Source organism: Dermacentor variabilis, chromosome 2 (assembly GCF_050947875.1).
Source record: "Dermacentor variabilis isolate Ectoservices chromosome 2, ASM5094787v1, whole genome shotgun sequence".
In the NCBI taxonomy this organism is placed as follows: domain Eukaryota; kingdom Metazoa; phylum Arthropoda; class Arachnida; order Ixodida; family Ixodidae; genus Dermacentor; species Dermacentor variabilis.
Window position 1 is genome coordinate 123599751 of NC_134569.1, and position 19721 is coordinate 123619471.

The 19721-nt window shown below is 45.1% G+C and overlaps 1 protein-coding gene across 3 annotated transcripts; it reads right to left on the bottom strand.

The window, feature by feature from the left end:
* Positions 1 to 324: 324 nt before the first annotated feature.
* Positions 325 to 8128, bottom strand: LOC142572648 (uncharacterized). Of its 3 annotated transcripts, none has more exons than XM_075681917.1 (5): positions 7870 to 8127; positions 5422 to 5568; positions 4396 to 4464; positions 3258 to 3338; positions 326 to 938 (listed from the first exon to the last, which is right to left on the bottom strand). In XM_075681917.1, the coding sequence occupies exons 2-5, from the start codon at positions 5472 to 5474 to the stop codon at positions 908 to 910; spliced, it is 234 nt and encodes a 77-aa protein (XP_075538032.1). In that variant the 5' UTR covers positions 5475 to 5568; positions 7870 to 8127; the 3' UTR covers positions 326 to 907. The 3 variants fall into 3 exon arrangements, with proteins under 3 accessions (XP_075538031.1, XP_075538032.1, XP_075538030.1); XM_075681915.1 differs by having other exon boundaries at positions 5426 to 5568; positions 7870 to 8113; XM_075681916.1 differs by lacking the exon at positions 5422 to 5568 and having other exon boundaries at positions 325 to 938; positions 7870 to 8128.
* Between the last annotated feature and the right edge of the window lie 11593 nt (positions 8129 to 19721).

Below are 19721 nucleotides of genomic sequence, written 5' to 3' on the forward strand. Positions count from 1 at the left end.
ATTTTTTGTGAAAGCTTTTTTACAGACAAGTTGCAGTCTCGTTTCTGGAGGTTGAGCTCTATCTTGCAAAATAACTTGAAAAGTGGTCACATGGGAGCATGACACTATATCATAATGTTAGTTTCAGTTGACTCTCTTGCCCTACAAGTCGCTGCTCACTGTGGCCAGTGATGCAACAGCAGTGTCTGTGTGATTTTCATCACACTTCTGTCCTATGCCATTCTTACCAGAGTTGGCGGCACATTAGATACCCAAATTTCGATAGTGTTGCTTTCTCAGGTGGTTGCTTTTGATGTGCTCAATATCAGTTGGCACTTCAGCTGCATCAAACTTCATTTTTATCTCTTCAACAACAACATCAACAACAATCTTATGACACCTGTGTTGTCCTTCTAGTTGCCTACAAAGACCAGTCAATCTAGCAACAACACTGACAGTCTCTACTATCTTGTAATGGGGGAGAGGTGTGTCCCACCATGTGTTCCACATTGTTGTCACTATGTGGGCTGGCTGGGGAGGCAACAACTGTAATATGTTTGCATTTGCATATATTAAAGTGATGCTTGTACTGTGTTATAACACCTAACTTAGTCTTGCACTTGCTGCACAATAACACTGGCTCACAGTCGTGGTGAAAAGCTTTTGTATGTTGAGCAAATGAATTGTATCCACTACAAAAAAAGTCAGTGATAGCACACATGTTGCTCTACCAGGCCTGGTGTGGTTCCTTCTGACACTGCTGCTGATGCTGACGCGCTGCTGCTTGCCTCGTACACTGTTGCAGCTGCAGTAGACGTGGCAGTCTCTGTATCTATTGCTGCCGTGTCATCTGTCATGGTAACTTCCAAGTGGTACCGGGCTCACTTCTGCAACAGAGATGTTGTTTGCCCCTTGAGGGCTCTCATGATCAGGGCCAATAATTTCGTAGGCATTGTCTCCTGCATCGAAGAACCAATAAGAACAGCATGAATTAATAAACATAGCTCTAAAAAGTACGGACATCAAGACTTAACCACAAGCTTTGCACATAAGTGACCAGGCTTAATGCATAATACTTGCAGGAGGACTTACAATTGTTTGCGTATATTACAGTAAAGCCTCATCAGAAGATATTCAAGAGGCACGGGAAACATGTCTCTCGAAACCAAAAATTTTGAGACACTGAGGAGCCAGACTAGATCACTTTATTATGCATCATCACTAAAGTATGTTTTGATATATCTGAAGGAATAAATGCTCAGGGTGGCTTAAAGGGTCCCAAAACCACTTCTCGACATTTTTTGAACATTTCAAGTAAACACGCGTATCGAAATCAGAATGCCGTCACGATCGACGAAGCCAAATGCCAGAGTGCGTAGCACTGCCGGAGCACCACAATATGAAGAAAATGACCCCGTGCGCCTCTCTGGACCTATCCTGCACCCCCCAGTTTGTCCTGACGTCACCAGGCTGTCTCTGATGATGTCACCAGTTTCCGGTGCTGTCGATTGGTCGAACGAAAGTGTACGACTGCCGGCAAGGCCTGCAAGCAAATACACACACTCCTTCTTCCTCGTCGCGTTGCGCGCGATGCCATTGCGGGCAGCCAATGGGGGCAAAGAACAGAAACGCCAATAGAAGGGTCTCCCTACGAGGCTCTTCAACACGAGTCACCATATAGTTCCGTTGTATTAGCGCCACCCCTCGCAGGACGACGGGCCAGCGCGGCAGCAACAGAGCTCGTTGGTGTTGGCCTGTCCCGTAACATTTGGAGGTGTACTAGGCAAGGAAAAGACGATACTGTCCATATGGCGTGTACCAGATGAAAGAGTAAAATGAGTGGGGACTACTTTTCGGTAATCAAACACACGTAGCTCCACTATTACTGCACCGTTTCGAAAAATTCTCGTGGCTACCTGTTTATTGCCTTATTGCGTAGAACTGCAACACCGCAACTAAATTTCAACCTCGGTAGTTTAGGGGCCCTTTAAAGAAGACATTCACAGCTTTTTAGTGACTGTAGATTGTGTTAGCTTCGTTCCCAACTTCTGGAATTTAAACACTTCACTTTGCAAGCCTTGTTGCTCGCAGTACCTTTGAGGTGCTCTTAGACGCTCGTCAGCTTCAACTGCCGACACTTTCTGCCCTGCACTGTCCTCGTTGCCCTCCTTTTCTGTTTCATGCTGAAAGAGACATGCGCGATTGACTTGTGTAAGGATTGCGTGATCTTTACGCCCTTCGGAGCACACAAGGTGCACAAAGTGAATGTGTCTGGGTTGTGTCCCTTCGAAGTAGTGAATACTTAAAAACTCATCCTTAGTAACAAAGGTGTCTCTTGTATACAGTATTGTTAACGTGGCAAACATCGGAAAACCAACCAAACCATTTTCAGATGTCTCTTACAACCAAGTGCATCTTGCAATGAGATTCTACTGTACTGAATATTTTTCAACTATGGATCATCTGCATGTACATATAGTCACAAAGACATGTTGTGTGGAATGGCGAATCGGGAAACAGTTCGTACTCTTACTTTTTGTCCCTAACATAAGCAGCTGATAACAATATGATAAAAAAGCAGGCAATGAGGCTAGAATGGAACATAATCCTTCAGCTCTAAACAGTTTTTTGGGCCCACATCATTCCCTCATATGACATAAGGAAACAACTTGATTGCAGTAATGGCTGCATGTGATCTGAGTTGATTGAAACAAACTATACGTAAGGTTGTCCTGTATGTAATTTTATCAGAGTGCTTTTTAGATGTCCTGCTGGTGATCCTGGCTGCGCGATGCTTCTCATGCTTTTTGGCACGATTCCTTTTTTTCCACTCCACTTTTTTTTCAGATTTTTCTCCCCTTTCCCTTCCCCCTTGTGTAAAATAGCACACTTGAAATATCAAATCTGTTGAACTAACGTGTGTATCAAACCTGTTAACATGTGTGCTTCTCTGGGGTCTGTGTTGTATTTTTGCGCTGCACAATTCAATTCAAGATGAAAGATAGAACGTCCCTGCCTTTAGTTTAATATTGTGTGTGTGTGTGTGTGTGTATATGTCTCTCTCATGTTTTGAAATATATGTACATTCAGGAGTGCCTGCATGCCCTTCTCTCCTGCTCCAGTGACGAAAAGGAGAGCCTGTTTATGTACCATAGTAAAAAATTCAAAGGTTTTCGCTGTGCCCATTACATCCCTTATCATATGGATCTGTCACAATACAGAGTAGCAGTGGTCCATAATACTAGCCCATCCCAACATAATTATAAATTAACACATACCGACATGCTGCGAAACAGCTGTTGCAAAGCCGCTGGTGAAGGCAATTTCCGCAGCACTGCAGTGGTACAGCCGAGTTCCACCTGTATAGTGACAAATCCATATGCGTGTTAGGAACTCAGTAGTTGCTGATGGTTTCATAAGCTTTACACTACACAATAAAGTTATCTAGACAACTTTGTTGGAACAAATGCACATAATTAGGACACCACTTAAACACTAACACGATTAATTGCCCCCAATCTCTCACTCACTAAGGGATAATACTACTGAAACATCGGTGGAGAGCTCAGATTAACACAGCCCATAAAGGACAAGCGTTCTTTGAGGAAAACAGCTATAACAGCGGTTAGTTTTCTTGATCATTTTATGTGGTAGCTTTGATTTAAATGTCATGCAGTACTATAAAATACGAAGTGCCGCATTTCTAGCAGCAGAAGGTGTCGTCAGGCTCATGGTACAACAGATTTTTGCACTGTTTGCCAGTGAGCCGACACATACGAAGAAAACCGAATTCACACATACATATGCAGTGTCAAGTGCACTTCTCCTTCTGAAAACGCAGCCACCAGTTCCAATGTTGCTGAAAGGAAAGGTTATATAAAGTGCGAGACTGCATGGAACTGCCACTTATGACTGTAAATATATGGTCTGCTGATTGCAGAGGTAGTCACATGCTATTTCTAGTCTCTTTTAGAAGCATTACTAAAGAATAAATTAAAATCTATTCATAAGTCACGAATTTCATGCATCCACAGTTTGGCTAAATAACCTGTGAGAAAAAGACATGTTTACCTGGAATAGCAACCTTTTTTCCTGCTGCAAAACTTTCCTTCGAATTAATGAAATAACTTTACAGCGTCATAATGCGTTTCTCGCAACTACTTGCCGGCAGTGGCGAGTTAGTGTTTATATCCGACTCATTGGGCGACAATACTGCCAAACACAAATGCTTCACGAACACGAGAACACGTCCCTCGCAGAGAATAGCAACCATATATGCCTCTGTGAGACATGATCGCACCTTTGTGGTCAAAATGTACATTAGAACGACATCACCCTCTCATTAAAAAAAAAAAAGCCTCCGTACAAGGCAGCCGCCAACTGCATAATGTGAAATTGCAACTGATGTCCACTTACTGGTGGCCTGTGTTTGAGTCACTTTTGGCAGTTGACTGGGTGCTGAGAAATGCACGTCCTGGGTTGTCCCTGCAAAACATACAGGGTTATGTCAAATGTTGAAAATATATATATGCCGGCATTTCATCAGTCGCAAAACAAACGAGTAAACTAATAAACAATTGCAATGCAAACAGAGTACACATCATAAGATAGGCTGTCAACTGTTAATGCATTACGCAAAAAACCTGATGCATAGGGAAGACTATATGTATACACACGAAACTGACACACAATTTAATTCGCTCTAGGTTTTTCCGTGCAGTATCTTCAAATTATGTCTCGTGGTTAGAGCAAAATTAGTGTAAATTACGAACTAAATTATCTACCCTGTAAACTTTTCTTCAATATGCACCTGTGCGCGCTTCGAACGAGTAGTGTTGTAAAATTTACGTACATGGCATTTAACATAGTTGCTGAACACGGATTTCCTTTGCCCTGTGTTGTGTACAGTGAGCTGCATATATCTGCCCCCCCCCCCTTTTTGTACTAGCCATACTGCGTGCCACTGCACCTATACGCACGTCAATAAGCCTCACGACACAGAAATAAAAAAAGCGCCAATCACCCATGCCTGCATGTTGTAGTGGGCCTAACCTAACCAAGCATGGGCTGTTGCTTTTTATAGCAAACACAGGCACCGTGCTCATTGCAAGTATGTATCATGTTGCTAAGCAAATATGCAATTTCATTGTACCACTATTTTTTTATCACATGGATATATCTGTTGAGAGGCAAGACAAAAAGCAGTCACTTCTCAGAACTAATCAGCTTTCTTAAAACACATTTTTAACTTTTCAATGACACTTGCTGCTATGTGTTTGTCTCCAGAGAGCATACTTGATTTGACTTTCCAATCAGAGACATTACATAAATATACCATGTTAAGATGACTGCCTGGAGCACGTGAGAATTTTCATCTTCGTGTAACATACTGTATCTTGATTTTGTTGACATTTGGTCAAATGGTACACCCAATATACCCACATACTAGTTTTCTTGTCCAAATAACATGCCAATGTATTTTGATTTTTTGGCATTGGCTCCTCTGCACTACGTGAAGTCGCGCTGCACTGGCTCTTTCACATCCTCGTGTCCTTGCAGCTGCCTTCTTGCGTTATATAAAGCGGGTGCCTGAAAAATATCGTATGCAAAAGTCAACACAAGGGCATGGTGCAAAACAACATCAAGACAGTCAAGGCCGTGGCAATAAAAAAGTCTTAGCTCTTAGTCTTCCTAGTGAAATGCATGCAAAACATCCAAATGACTGCAACAGTCAACTGCTAAACTAACTTCAATTTTTAGATTTAAGAAAAAAAAACAAATAAACCACAGGTCATCCTTGTTTTTCATTAATGTTAGAATGCTCCTGCTAATGAATAGAATATTGGTCATTTTCAGACGTCATAGGTCTGTCATGAGTCTGGTGTATCGCAAACACCACTTGTGACACATCCTAAGCACGTGCCCAGTGTGCCCCCCCCCCCCGCACCATCCCTGGTTGTGCCACTGCTGAAGCCATAATTTGAGGATTATAGCTGCAAACATGATGCTCAGTAGGGATGAAAATATTGTCCTTCAGCTCAATGGATATATGGATGTGCCTATAAAAAGGGGCAACAAGGCTTGTTATGGCAAGCTTACCCACATTTCAATACTAACAAGTTCACTGCGGCCTGCATCTAAGCTTACTAAAAGGCATGAACTTATTTTCATGCATGATGTGCGCAGCGGAGTTCATTTTTGACAGACCCGACTACTGCTGCAGTTTGAAATCTAGCATTTTAGATTCTTGTAGGCATGTAAAAGTTGCAGTTAAACCGCAGTTATTAGTTTATTACACGAACCTATTGTTCTGTGTACGACAGACTGGTAACACGGAATTAAAGCAACATTTTATTTTGATATTTTATTTCTCTACTAAAAATATTCAAGCGATAAATATTCTTCACATCTTCATCTTCATCACATCAACACATCTTCATCTGCCATGCTATAGCAAAATGCACACATTACGCTTGTAACCCCCAGAGGAAGGCTGATTTAGCTGTTCATATGACATAACTCTGACACGCCAACTCATATTAGCAAATGCACAGGCATGTCCAAAACAATAAGCGTATGCAAAGCGCCCCTGCAATTGTTTTTCCACACAGCAGCCGTTATATTCGATGCCGATGCGTAACTAGCTGCTCGACAATTCACCGAGTTCGTAGACATAAGCATCCTTTCAGTTTCGCACCGTGCACGAAAACCGCAACAGGAGACAAAACCAGACCTATAATCACACCATTTCAACATGAGCAAAAACAGTTCAGTCTTAGGGATAAACACTGTGAGAGCGATTTAGTGCGCGACGGCGACGAGCGACGGCTCCGAGCGACAAAACGGGCCGTCGCTTGAACAGATGGCTCGGTTCTGGAAATGTAGAAATCGTCGCTCGTCGCCCGAAAGTGCTATGAGCGACTAGCCAATAGCGCGATGCCGGAACTGGATGTACATACATCGCTCAAATACTACCGATTGTCGCGCGGAACGAGCAAATGATTCAATTTTTATACGTGCAAGGATAAGAACGTACTGCAAGACCTCCGGAAATATTTTATGCTACTTTTTATAGTAAAATACATCAACGTAAATTACTAAAGCACGCGTCACGCGTGACTGCAGCCCTCATGCCGGCAACACCGGGGAGGCGTCGCTCAAAATCGTCGCTCGCACGGAGTACGACTTGTAGGCGACGAGCGAACGCGACAGCCATCTCTGTCGCGTCGCTTGTAGCTGCCGCGCGCAAGATCGCTTATATGGGGTTTATACTTTTTTCAGCATGAAACATGGATTCCTCATGCGTTTTCAGTAAGCTCAAGATAACGCGCCCAACTGACCTCTTGCAGCATGCAGCTGAATGCCTGCGGCAAAGTTTCTAACTAGCACTGGTGCTGCACGTAACTTCAGTGGTCGCAGATTCCCCCTGCGCGAGACACCGTCAAGCGCGCGGTTTATTTATAAAAAAAAGCATGCTGCCAGCAAAATGACGTTTTCTGTTATGTGATTCCTTAGTTCAACAGCGTTCCGTACACAGTAGACTGCCAAACTGAATAAATTCAAACACACAAAACGCACGCTAATCACGCTCCGCATAGGCTCGGAATCACGGGCTGGAGAACTAACCATTTTAAGCGTCCTCTCGCCTGGCGTCTTATTGAACATACCATAGTTCTGGCAGCTTTTGCGATTTTTAAAGCTCTTACGGACAACGGCAAAGTGATAAAATCACATGCAGTTATCGCGACGACTGACTTTTTCGATTGACATCGAGAGACACAGCGCGTATGCCTAGTCCTTTGTCAATCGCGTCGGCTAAGCGCAGCGAAGACTTTCTGGCGATAGCATGACATATACGGACAATGTGCACCTAAGTTAGAATTCACTTACCGTGGAGGATTTGCTGTTATATCCAAGGCATGACGAACGACAGTCGTGTTTTCGTGGCGACGCGAGATGGCTGACATACGATCTCCCTTGGCTGGCCTTTGCTGCTGAAATGCATTGGCTGCTGCTGTGCTGCTCGGCGGACGGTCACCTTTCTCCGGTGCTGTGTTGTTCCGCGATCTTGAGCGCGCGCGCGCGCGGTGGAGCAACTCCGAGTGAAAAAGTAGAGCGCTCGCTACGCGTTCCGTTGAACTGCGGCGGCCTGTTCTCCTAGAAGCAAAACGATGTGTTCTTTGCTCAGCGTGCATGAATGATACATTGCCATGTTCGGGGCCAGCCACCTACAGTTGAAGCAGAAGATTACGCTACGTTTTGTTTTCTATTGCCGCAAGAGTCTCTCTTTTCTAATGTCGCAAGAGTCTTTTCACTCTCTCTCTCTGAAGGGGAGAGTGAAAAGCACATTTCACTCTCTCCTTGGTGACAGAGTGAACAATGCATTTCACTCTCCTCGGCATTTTGCGAGAGTAAAACGACGCTTTGAAGAGTGAACCGGCAGCTTCACTCCTGCGATACCCTTCCTAGTTTTTAGAGTGTAAGAAAGGAAATGAAAAAAGAAAGGAATAAAAAAAATAATGAAAGTAGTCTTGCAACACCCCAATAATATATAGCAGCCATCTAAAGCTGAGGAGTGGTGTGTTTTCGCGTGCCTTCTACCAAATTCACCTCTGGCACGGCAATGCCTTTGTTTCTAGCAGGCGCTGGCAAATGAGCAAGTAACTAGCGCTCGCGCTTCTCGTCGCTGCACGAAAGCGCCTGGAGCAATAAACGGTTCTTCAGGCGTGACACTATTCGACCGCTTTAATTTGGCTGCCCGACAACGCTGAAGTTCCGCATGGTTCATAGTGCATGGCGGTGCCAATCAGGTTTCAGTCTAAGCAGTGACATCTAGACGCATGAGCAGAGGCCAACTGTCGGTTTGGTAACACATCAGACACGGCTGGGACACTACTTCTCGAACCAATACAGTTGGTATTTTTTTTACATCGAACACTTAAAAAAAAACACTAGAAACGTTTACGCTACATCACCACAAATGATATATATGTCCAGGCTGACATAATTAGAAGAAAAAAAGACACAAGCAATTGCCATAAAGTTTGTAGCTAGGAAGATAATTGATGTAGTTAGGTTATTACCACTTAATTTTATTGTCTTTCGGAAAATGATGTCCGCGTTGGCTGATAATTTATCGTTAATGACGTGCATCTGTAGTGAGCGAAAAAAAAAACATTCGCAGTTCCGCCCGAAACGCGAAGCACCGATTGCGACAGCAAATCAGTAGATAACTGACTCTACGAAGTAAGAATAGTAGTTTTATCGGGCATATAAACTTGTACACATTCGCTTACTAACTAAATTAACAATTACAGAATATGTAAGCGTGAGTCAACGAAAACGTAGAAAGAAACAGACACACAGAGACAGCGCTGTCTTTGTGTGTCTGCTTCTTTCTACGCACTTGTTAAGTCGCGCTTACACATTCTATCATGGATTCGAATCAACTAACCCGTCAGCGTGTTTTAACTAAATCAACCAGCATGGTGTCACGAGCGCAGAGGAAAACATGAACATATCTCGTACGATGAGCGCGGAAACGCACTATTAAAATTCTGGATTCAGGAATCGCAGCAGCAGCAAGCGAGTTGACCATCATGCACGTCTCGCCTCAGTGCGAACAAAACGTCGAAAGCACAGGGCATTCGAAGCTACCGGCACTAGGCGCACTCTACAAACGCTGCAGATCACTTTGAAGATGAGGCCCGCACGGGCGCGCGCTTTAGCCCTGTTGCAGATTCTTTCCAAGACGCTTGCGCGTCGACAACGCATCCCTACAGCGTCCGCCAAAGCGTCTAACGGCGTCCGCAATTCGCGTGGCCTACACGATAGTAGACGCCGCGGTTGTCTCCACTCTGTATGGAGTGGCGGACGAGGAGGACATCGATGCACCCTAGCAGCCGCCGGAGAACGCCCCTCCTCCCTCCCCTGACCTTCCTGCCTCGCAGGCCACAGGAGAGGTCCCGCAGCTGCCGCAGCAACCACCGAAGAAGAACGTGCCTCCTCCCTCGCCTTCGTGGCTGCACCAGGCTGCCGACCTCCTTGCTGAGCATCCTGCCCAGCAGCCGGTGGGGGGTTGTGCGACTCTAAGCCGTGCAGTGCTCCAGGCCCTCGTCAACCCACGGCGGGCAGGACTAACAGGGGTGCTGCCTCTTTCCAAGTTAACAGCTCTAGCCACCGCCGGAATCCCAATATCCTTCCAATGGCTGCCCTCACATGCCGGGATAGCCGGGAACAAGAAGGCGGATACCTACGCCAAAGCTGCCATCATGATGTAGTCCCGGTTACCAAAGCGGTAGCGGCTTCGGAATACACGAGATATCGGCTACGCTGCCTGCTCACCTCCATTCACCCGGACCCCCGAGTTGCTAGTGGCAGGACCCCCAAGCCGCTTCCGAGAACGGCCTCTCCAGAAGAGACCGTTCCACACTTCTGCGCTTGCGGACTGGTTGCACCTGGACTGCGGCCCGGCTGTACGCCAAGGGCCGCGCCAAGTCACGTCACCTGTCTGCAAGAGGTGCGGTGACTCCGAGACTCTGGAGGATATTCTCTGTGCCTGCCCATCCATGGCATAGGAATGCTCCATAGTGATCAACACTTACAGACGCCACGGCCTTCCAGCGGCCACTGAGGCTGACCTGCTGTTCCCGGTGTGTCCCCAGCTCCCTGCACTGCGAAGTCTGCTGGAGTTTATGAATTCCACAGGAATAGACACCCTGTAAGCGCCCGCTACAACGCTCGCAACCTTACTGAGGACTGCCACCGGTCGCGCATAGTGGAGTCTATCAGGCCCCATCCTTCCTCTTTCTCTATCATCTTTCACTTCCCACTTCCTCTCCCCTGACGACGCTTCACCGTGCTCCCTCATGGGTTGCAGAATCAAGTGTCTTTACTTCCTCTAGTTGAGTTGAGTTGAGTGGTTGTAGGCTACTGGTGGGATTAGCCTTGCAGTAGCTGCCGGCAATTGCTCCACCGTAGCGACACTTAAAATACATAAATCATATCAATCAGACACAGACCTCACAACTACACATAGTCACTCCTAAGGTCACCATGTGGAGGCCAAATCCGTGTCCTGCAGGTAATTTAAAAGAAGGCGAGAAACCTCCTTCCTATCTAACTGGTTCCCGCGCGGGAAAACAATCTCCTGAAGAGAACTGTGGGGAACTCCTGTCTTCTTGAGGGACCCGAATAACACACTCCTTTCCGCGTTATACAGAGTACAGCACATAAGGTAATGTTCTATGTCACTGCACACACCACACGTTAAACATAATGGAGACAACGCCAGGCCAGTCTTATACATCCACTCAAGGGTACGAGCAGAGCCCGTGCGAACGCGGAGCAGTAAAGTGGCTTGGTTTCTTTTGAGACCCTTGGCCATACATGGCTTGTGAGGTGAGCTCCACAATGAACTGACGTGGCATGACACCGCTTCTCTGAAGAGTGTCTTGTCCTCTTGAGGCACTTTTCTCAAAGGATTCCCAGACAGCGCTCTATGGGCGAGGCTATCCGCCATCTCGTTGTCTACGATACCTATGTGCGAGGGCACCCATTGGAATCGTATGGAGAAGCCTTTGATATGGAGATTGTGCACCGAGCGTAGGGAGCTTAGACATAAAGCATCAGTAGGGAATCCATGCTCTAACTTTTGAAGGGTGGGTTTGGAATCTGTAAGAATGACAACAGGTTGAGGCGTACAAAACCGTAGCTTCTTTAGAGCTGCCTCAATGGCAACGCTTTTGGCCGTTGTGGAGGACACGACTGCAGTGAACCGAACCGACCAATCATACTTCAAAGAGGGAATGTGAAAAGCAGCTGCACTAGATCCTCTGACCTTGTCCACAGAGCCATCAGTAAAAATTTGAAGATGACGTGCATATTCAGTTTTAAGATGTTCCAGTACGAGCGAACGCGTTGTCGCCAAAGGAGAACTCCGCTTAGCACGAACATGAGGAATTGTCAACGAACGATCGAGACTCGCGAAAGACCAAGGTAGTTTCAACCTCTTAGTTCGACCTCTAGCGTCAAGACGCTAGTAACCAAGAGCATTAAGGGCCAAGTACACTTGGGACTCAGATCTCTTTCGAGGGCTCTGTAGAAGGGCTCGCCAGGCTATCGTCTGCTTGAGGCGGCCAATTTGCATCAATAACCTTTATGAAGCGACTAGACTAAGAGGTCTCGATAGAGACTCATAAAGTACTGCATTGTTAGGAGCGGTCTGCGCAACGCCAAGAGCTCTCCTTAGGCCCTTTCTGTGCAAAACCTCAAGTCGTTCCAGCTGTGATAGCGAGGGGGAAATTAAAGGGAGCTGGTACATTATTCGACTCGTCACTAGTGCATCGTGAAGCCTGATCATTGAAGAAGGGTGATTTACCCATTGCTCACTTGCAACTCTACGGATCACAATTAGACGCGGAGATAGTGATGTCACAACAGAGCCCAAAGCTCGTCGCCACTGTAGACGGTAGTTAATAATGACGCCCTAAAAGCGCTTGGGCTTCAATTGAAGAAGGCAGGATTGATCAAGGTCTATCTTCAGCCGCGCATACCGTCTTCCTCGACCTGGGAACATGATGAAGCCAGATTTTTCCACCGAGACAGTCAACCCAACACTTTGAAGGTAATTTTGAACTAAAAGTAATGCCTGTCGAGCTATCAGAGCTAAACGCTTGTGCTGATATCCGCTTAACCAAATACAAATGTCGTCCGCATATATCGACATGTGGATATGCCTGCAATGTTTTTGCACTTCAGCGGGAAGACCAGCCATTACAACATTAAACAGCGTCGGGCAAAGAACACTTCCCTGAGGTACACCTCGCGATACGGCCCTTTCGGTGCTTATGGCACTTCCTAACCGCACTTGAGTTTTACGATCACTGATAAGTGAGTGAATGAATCGCAGAAGATAGCACTGTACGCCTACGGCCTGCAAGCTATTTAGTATTCAGCTCTGAAGGACGCTATCATAAGCCTTTGATACGTCTAGTTAAATAGCTCGTGTTGAGAGGCCGAAAGCTCTTTGATGTTCAGTGTGGCTTATCAAGTCCAAGGCGCTATCTTGCGCGCTGAAACCTCTAGATCACTATCATCATCATCTCCCTCTCTGCACCTCCCTTTGCGCGCCACAGGAGAGGGCACGCATCCGGGCCGCGTTCCTCGCCCGCGCATGCGAGATTGAACCGCGTTCTCCAGCTCACCCTCATACTCTTTCACTCACAGAAAACCTCACGGCGACGGCGAAGAGAGAAATGCACCTGGGCTGTCCATATAATTGCTATCGCAGTAACCGTATATTCTATCAGAGTGCGTTAACACAGGCAGTGGCGTAGCGTTTGCGTACGTTGTACATCCGTGACGGAGTCTGCCAATAAAGAATCTGTTGTCTTGTGATTAGAGAGACAACCGATGCAGCAGAATTATTAGCGTAATTCTGTTCTTGTTTGGTTTACGAAAAAAAGAATTCCATAACCACGTGTTTTTAGAACATGTCCCCTATAATATCCCATAATATCCCATCATAGAAACTATCTCGACTACAGCCAGCATATTGTAGAAGCCTCGAGTTTTCAATTCAAAATTAAACTGCGATTACGAGGCCAAAATGCATGGAGGCCCCAGTGTATTTGTTATTGTCTCTGTTTCCGTAATAATCAAAACACCTTTGAGGAGTAGCAACTGACATATAGTGTTGCCGGTGTTGTTTATTCTTTTGAATTGACAATAGGCCTGATGTCGACGCGCCAAAGTGCAAACCAGAGCGTTTGCATACCTTTCTATGTGATCCGCGGAAAATAAGCGCAGATGACGACACACATGGACAAGCGAGAAAGACATGGGACAGGTGTTAACTCACATCTATTTTATTTGCAGCCACGCCAGCAAATATATGCGAAAGGATGACATGCGCATTGTATAACGCAGTACATGTCATCCTTTCCGCATATATTTGCTGACGTGGCTGCAAATAAAATAGAGGTGAGTTAGCACCCGTCCTGTGTCTTTCTCGACTGTTTGTGTGTGTCTTCCTGTTCGCTTATTTTCGTCAATCTGCAATGCACCTTCTAGCCCGTCTGCAGGTGTTGTTAAACTACCTTGTATGGGACATTTTATATATATAGTTACATTCGGCTCCAATATCCGCTACGCCCCGCACATAGGATTGATTCAGACTGCCAACCCTCTAATTCCGGTCACACTAATTCCAAATCCAACTTCCTGAATTTAAAGTGAATATTGACGCCGTCTTCCATATAGGCGTCCGTCTGAAGATCCGATGCCCTGATATTCTTTTTCAGTGAAAGGAAGATTTTATCCGCAGCTACGTCTCCAAGGAGAAAAGAGTAATGGTAAATTGTGCTGGCTACGATCGTTTCGTTTAATCGGCTTTGTGGAACGAGCAGTGAGAATAATTAACGGAGAACCGTCGCCGACCTTATATTTTCCGTTGAATCTTGTTAATTGAGGCCGCATTTTCAAGCCTAAGGAAATTTGTATAGGGAAGGGTGGACCTGTGCAGTACAGCGACATTGTACAAAGCGAACACGAAGGAGAACACCGTACAAAGAGCACGCACAGAGCCTTCCGAGACACTTGCAATGCGAATTTTTCAGCGAATACACCACTCGTTGACGCTCTGCGGGCAGTTGACATTCCTGCTTCTATAACGCTATCTCCCTTGAATATAGCGGATGACTTCCTCTAGCGAGTCGCCTTTTTCTCCGCATCGGCTAAGGTGCTGCCGCACGACATTTTGTTAGAATTGGTGCAAACGTAAAGTTTGCACTGTAGTTTTTCCAAACATGTTCGTTTCTTTAACTAAACGTTGCAGCCATTCGCGCTTTTTTTGCCTGCTTTTTATGTTACGGCTGCTTTCCTTTTCACTGATGAGGGCGAAGAACTCGCTGAAGTCTGAAGACTCAAGTCCAGAACATCTCGTGACAACACGTCGTTTCTAGAAGCGTATAACGATGCTATAAATTTGGTTTCTTGTTGTGCGCTATTTCTGTTCTGCTTGCGGGTTTATGAATATCATTTACGAAAGGAACAAGTACGCTGTTGAAATAATTTCTGACTTAGGAATTTATCAAGAACATATTAATTATTTTTCATTTACGTGGAAAAGCTCTCCACTCTCGCTTTATTATAATGCGTAGAAAAATGCTATGTTATCACGCGCTCCAATTGCCGAAGAAATGACACAAAGCAGGGTGATACCTTTCCTGAAACAATGCTGAAATTGACCTGCTGGTCGTATGCAATGTTAAGTTTTGAATGTCCATGTTGAGCCCATATTCAAGGACATAAAATGTAAAGTCGCATGATAGCAGCAACTACAAATGGCTTAAGTTTGAATGCATTTGATCACACCGCGTTTTGTGGAAACTCATATTGACAAAGTGAGTCTCTAAAACTAATAAAGCACCGGAAAACTACTCTGCATTAGTATTTTCATATAAAAGGTTCTGCTAAATTTTTATAATATAAAGAAGAGCTCTCCATTTCCGGAACGTTCTGCATGGGAAAACAAATTAATATTTTCGATATTTTCCTTTACGAAACTGTCGTATGATTCTCGCTGGTGGCTTCCCTCTTTCGAGTAGAGTACTATAATGAAGCAGCCTAAAACACTTTACAAAAAAAGACATATCATTCTATTTCAGCAGTAAGAATAATGAACCTTTTTTTATAAGGTCGTTACTCCACTATACTATATATTACACACAGGTACGTCATGCTTCGCTACCACTGCTGGCATTGACGCTTGTTCAACATTGCGCCTATGCAGGTAATATCCGTGGTTGTAGCCTTAAATGCTTTGGCTTTACTGAGCCCTGAATATTTTTGTTAGCAGCAATTTACGCGCCCACGTTCGCACGAGTCACTACGACATAGTATTACTGAGTAGAGTCTGCGTTGGTGTGCCACTAACCATGCTTCCCATGAAGACACTCTCGGAAACCTGCGTAACACTTGCTGCACATAAGAGCAACCTACACTAGGTACAATTTGGAAAATAGCTCAATGCGTTTACCAGTCATAACTTGGATGAAATACCCAGTGTCATTGGCGGGCAAGTGATTGTTCTTTAACGTAGCTGTGTGAACGAGTCTCGTACATTTGGCATTTTTATACTTATATTCGATTCACTTTTCCTAGTTTACGATAGAATTTATGTTGTAGACAACTCATGCTTCATTTTATTCTCGTAATATTCACAATGACCTTCACTTGGCTCGCTTCTTTTACGTTGAGGCTGCGTGTGCAGTTCACAAGCGAAGCATTTCGTCATTAACATGAGAGCTTATAAAAAGAACATCGTAAAATGCCGACAGTGATAAACTTTGGACATGAGCATTTTGCTGCAGTTACGTGAAACCAAGGCACAGGTAAACCAACAGCCAACACCGACGCATCTTTGACAGAACGGAGCTCTTTCTTGATATATATACAAAATAATCGTCACTGTGTGTGGTGATGAATGGAACGGATGCCAAGCTCCTGAGACTCGACATGCCTAATCCTCACGATGGTCAATATGCAAAGACTTGTCCCACTGGTGTGTGTGACGGGATTATGCATTAGGGCAAATGCTACTCTCTTTTCTCGTACGTTCGCTCCCTCTACGCCAGGGAGTGGTTTCTCTCCGAAATCCTGTGTGTGGGTTGACCAGTGTGTTGACCCAACTTTACCTGCGCTCCCCACCTCTACACCAGTGAGTGGTTTCGCTGCGAAATCCTCTGCGTGGATTGCCAGGGAGTGGTTTTTGTCCGTATTGCTCTGTGTGAGCTGACCAGTGAGCTCACAATGCTCTTTACGAGGGAGCAAGAGAGAATGAGGTGTCCGGGATGGAGTAGGGTATAAGAAGGCCAGCGAGATGCCACGAAGGGTTCTTCTCTGCCTTTGCGTGCAGGAATACGCACTCCGAACGTTCCTATAATTTTGTCTTGGAGCGCACTGCTCACCAGTAATTATGTAGTAAACTTCTGTTATTGTTTTTACAGCAACTCGTCTGGCCTGCCAAACCCTCTCATATGGTTGATCTGGTTCGAACTCCAAGCAGACGCTGTTGAAGGTCGCTGAAACGCCGTCCCGTAACTGAGGATTATAACACCTGTAAATGTTAGAGAGTGCGCCTAGAGGTATTATATGTATATACTAAACAAGGTAATTTTTGCGTTTGTTTACTTTCACTTGTCGATATATTGATGTCCTTCTTTCAATTGCTACGATATATAAGAAATGGCTATGATGACACAGAAAACTCAACTACCGCAAGCGATCACGTGCCATTGGCAACCACAAGCTGTCAGAGTCGTGTCGCGCTAGTGATAAAAAAGAAAAAAAAAGATAACGGAGAAGGAAGTGAGGAAGCATGAAGTCGGCGCCGAACTACTTTAAAGTAAGGACGACGCACAAAAACGACAGTCGTGGTTGGAGCACAGGAACATCGTTTGTATACTTAAAAATGTCGAAAGTGACTCCAATCATCGTACAAGAAAAAAAAAAAGAACGCGAGAAAAACAATTTCAGGAGAACTCAAGGGATCGTCTCTGCCTTCGAGCGCGCTATCGGTCGTCGTCCTTCCCTAAATGCATCGACAGCCTGGCGCCAACGCGACGAAGAGGAAGACAAGCAAAGTGGTGATGCCGACAGGACGCGCTTTCTCTCTCTCTCTCTCTCTCTCTCTGTGGCAGTCGTTAGACGCAGGAGGCGCCTGGCTTGAAAACGCCACTTAGAGAAAATGGCTTTGTGGCGCCGAACAGCAAACAAGAGCAAACATCCCTCTCAGCGAGCACTCAGTAAAGCTCGCTCGCTATCAACAGCGGGGCGGGCGTGGAGTGGATGCTTTGTTGCCGCTGGCTAAGATAGCGAAACCATAAAGATTTATGTCAAGATTATTGCACAAAAGCATTTGTCGATTCAGGCGTTTAAACAAAATAACGATTGCGGGCACTACGTGATTTCCTTACGGTTCTCTGTGAATCATATCGGAAACCTCACAACACGGCCTTGGAGCACATTAACGCAAACCCTCGAGGATTGCAGGAGTGCTTAACATTAAAGCTTAGACTTTCAGTTGCCCAATTCAAAAATAGCAGCGCTTCAGCGCCTGGCGCTGAGAAAAATGGGGTCGCAGTGAATGACACTGCAGATGATACTCTCGCATAAGCTTTAATGCGCTTGAATGCGATGGATTATCGAAGTTCGCATGGTGAACTGTAGACCAATTGTCACATGCCGCCCAATGTTTCCTCGCTCTTTCAAGCACCTCCTGGCGTCACATGGAAACATTAGCCGAGTGACTTTCCTAAAGTAGTCTTAGCGCTAACTTCAAAAAGCTCTTTTTCCGTTAGTTTGCTTTTTCTCTCCGCTGTTCTTTTTCCGTATTTCATTTCCCCTTCCCCCAATGCAGGCTAGCAAACCGGAATATCATCTGGTTAACCTCTCTGCCTTTTCCATCCATATTTTTTTCTCTCTCAAAAAGTGAGTGCAGCGGATGCGCTTTGACCTCGATTTCTTTAACCCTCCGGTTACGTGTTTAATAGCTTTGTATGTATTTACTTCCTTGTTTTACGCTATCGGCATGTATAATAGGCTGCTCAATGTGATGACTGCGTAGCATTCTTGAAGCACAATGTTAAACTTTGTCTTGAACTGTTGGTGTTGAGAAACAATATATCAAATCATTTAGAGTTCACTGTTTGTAAGGCTTTCAGAAGCCAACGCCGCATAGACACCGTGTTTAATGTCTGGCGCAACGCCGCTTTCAGTTTGACGCCCTCTAAACGTTTCGGGGATAGTTTTGCAAGGTACATATTGTTAAAGTAAATATCATGCATATCACGCACCACACTGCAGCGTGATTTGCATGATGTGTGATATGATTTTGTTTAGCTTCGCATCGTCACTCTTTTCGGCACTCCCGTGCCGCTTTAGATTCCATGTTTTGAGTAGAAAGTAAGTTATCTAGCACAGGCTGACCTCTGAATTTCTGTCATTGGCTTCCCTCTCTCTCTCACTCCGCTAATATTCTTACTAATGTTGTCACCATATAAAGTTGAGTACTTTACAGGAGATTAACGTACATCGTAAATGTCACCGTATAAGACTAATGAGGCTAGTCAGTACTACTTAATCTGAAGCGTGGGACGCAGGTACATTCGAAGCGTCTTTGCTCTTTGAGCGCAGGCGACTTCATTGGTGATTCATGGCTCGTAAAACACGCTGCCCGGGGTGTCTTGTTTTACTGCATGTGTTCTTTAGGCGTGAACCATATTTTTCAACCCTTCTCTTCACTCCTCTTTATAACCGCCAACGTTTATATATTTGATTGAGACAACTCAAACCTAAAAATAGACGCCTTGCATATTAACGGTGAGCAAATATTGCGCAGTGGTAGATTGAAAACGATGCGGTAAGCGGATATGCAACCTCGAATGCGACGATGGCTTTATAGGTAAAGCCACGTTTAACCTCGCGTCAGAGGAATAAGTTTTTTTTTTGTATAAGACAGTGTAATAACCTGCTCCGTTATGCATTCTTTGAGTGGTGGTTAGAGATTCGCTTGTCTGGGGCGCATTTGAGCGCGCAAAAAATGCACAGAAAACTGAATAAAGGATGAAGTTGAAGCAGTAAAACATAGCGAGCGACGAGCGAATGTTATACTTTTCATAGCATCGTGATTGCGTAACAAAGGAACCGGCGCACTAGACAGATTACTTTCAGAATACTTC

Excerpts from the sequence above, each read along its gene's own strand:
- LOC142572648 (XM_075681915.1), bottom strand. The coding sequence starts at position 5,474 with ATGCCAAAAAATCAAAATACATTGGCATGTTATTTGGACAAGAAAACT. Across the intron at positions 3,339-4,395 it reads GACTCAAACACAGGCCACCA|GTGGAACTCGGCTGTACCAC; the intron begins GTAAGTGGACAT and ends GTCACTATACAG. Across the intron at positions 939-3,257 it reads AGCTGTTTCGCAGCATGTCG|GAGACAATGCCTACGAAATT; the intron begins GTATGTGTTAAT and ends TCTTCGATGCAG.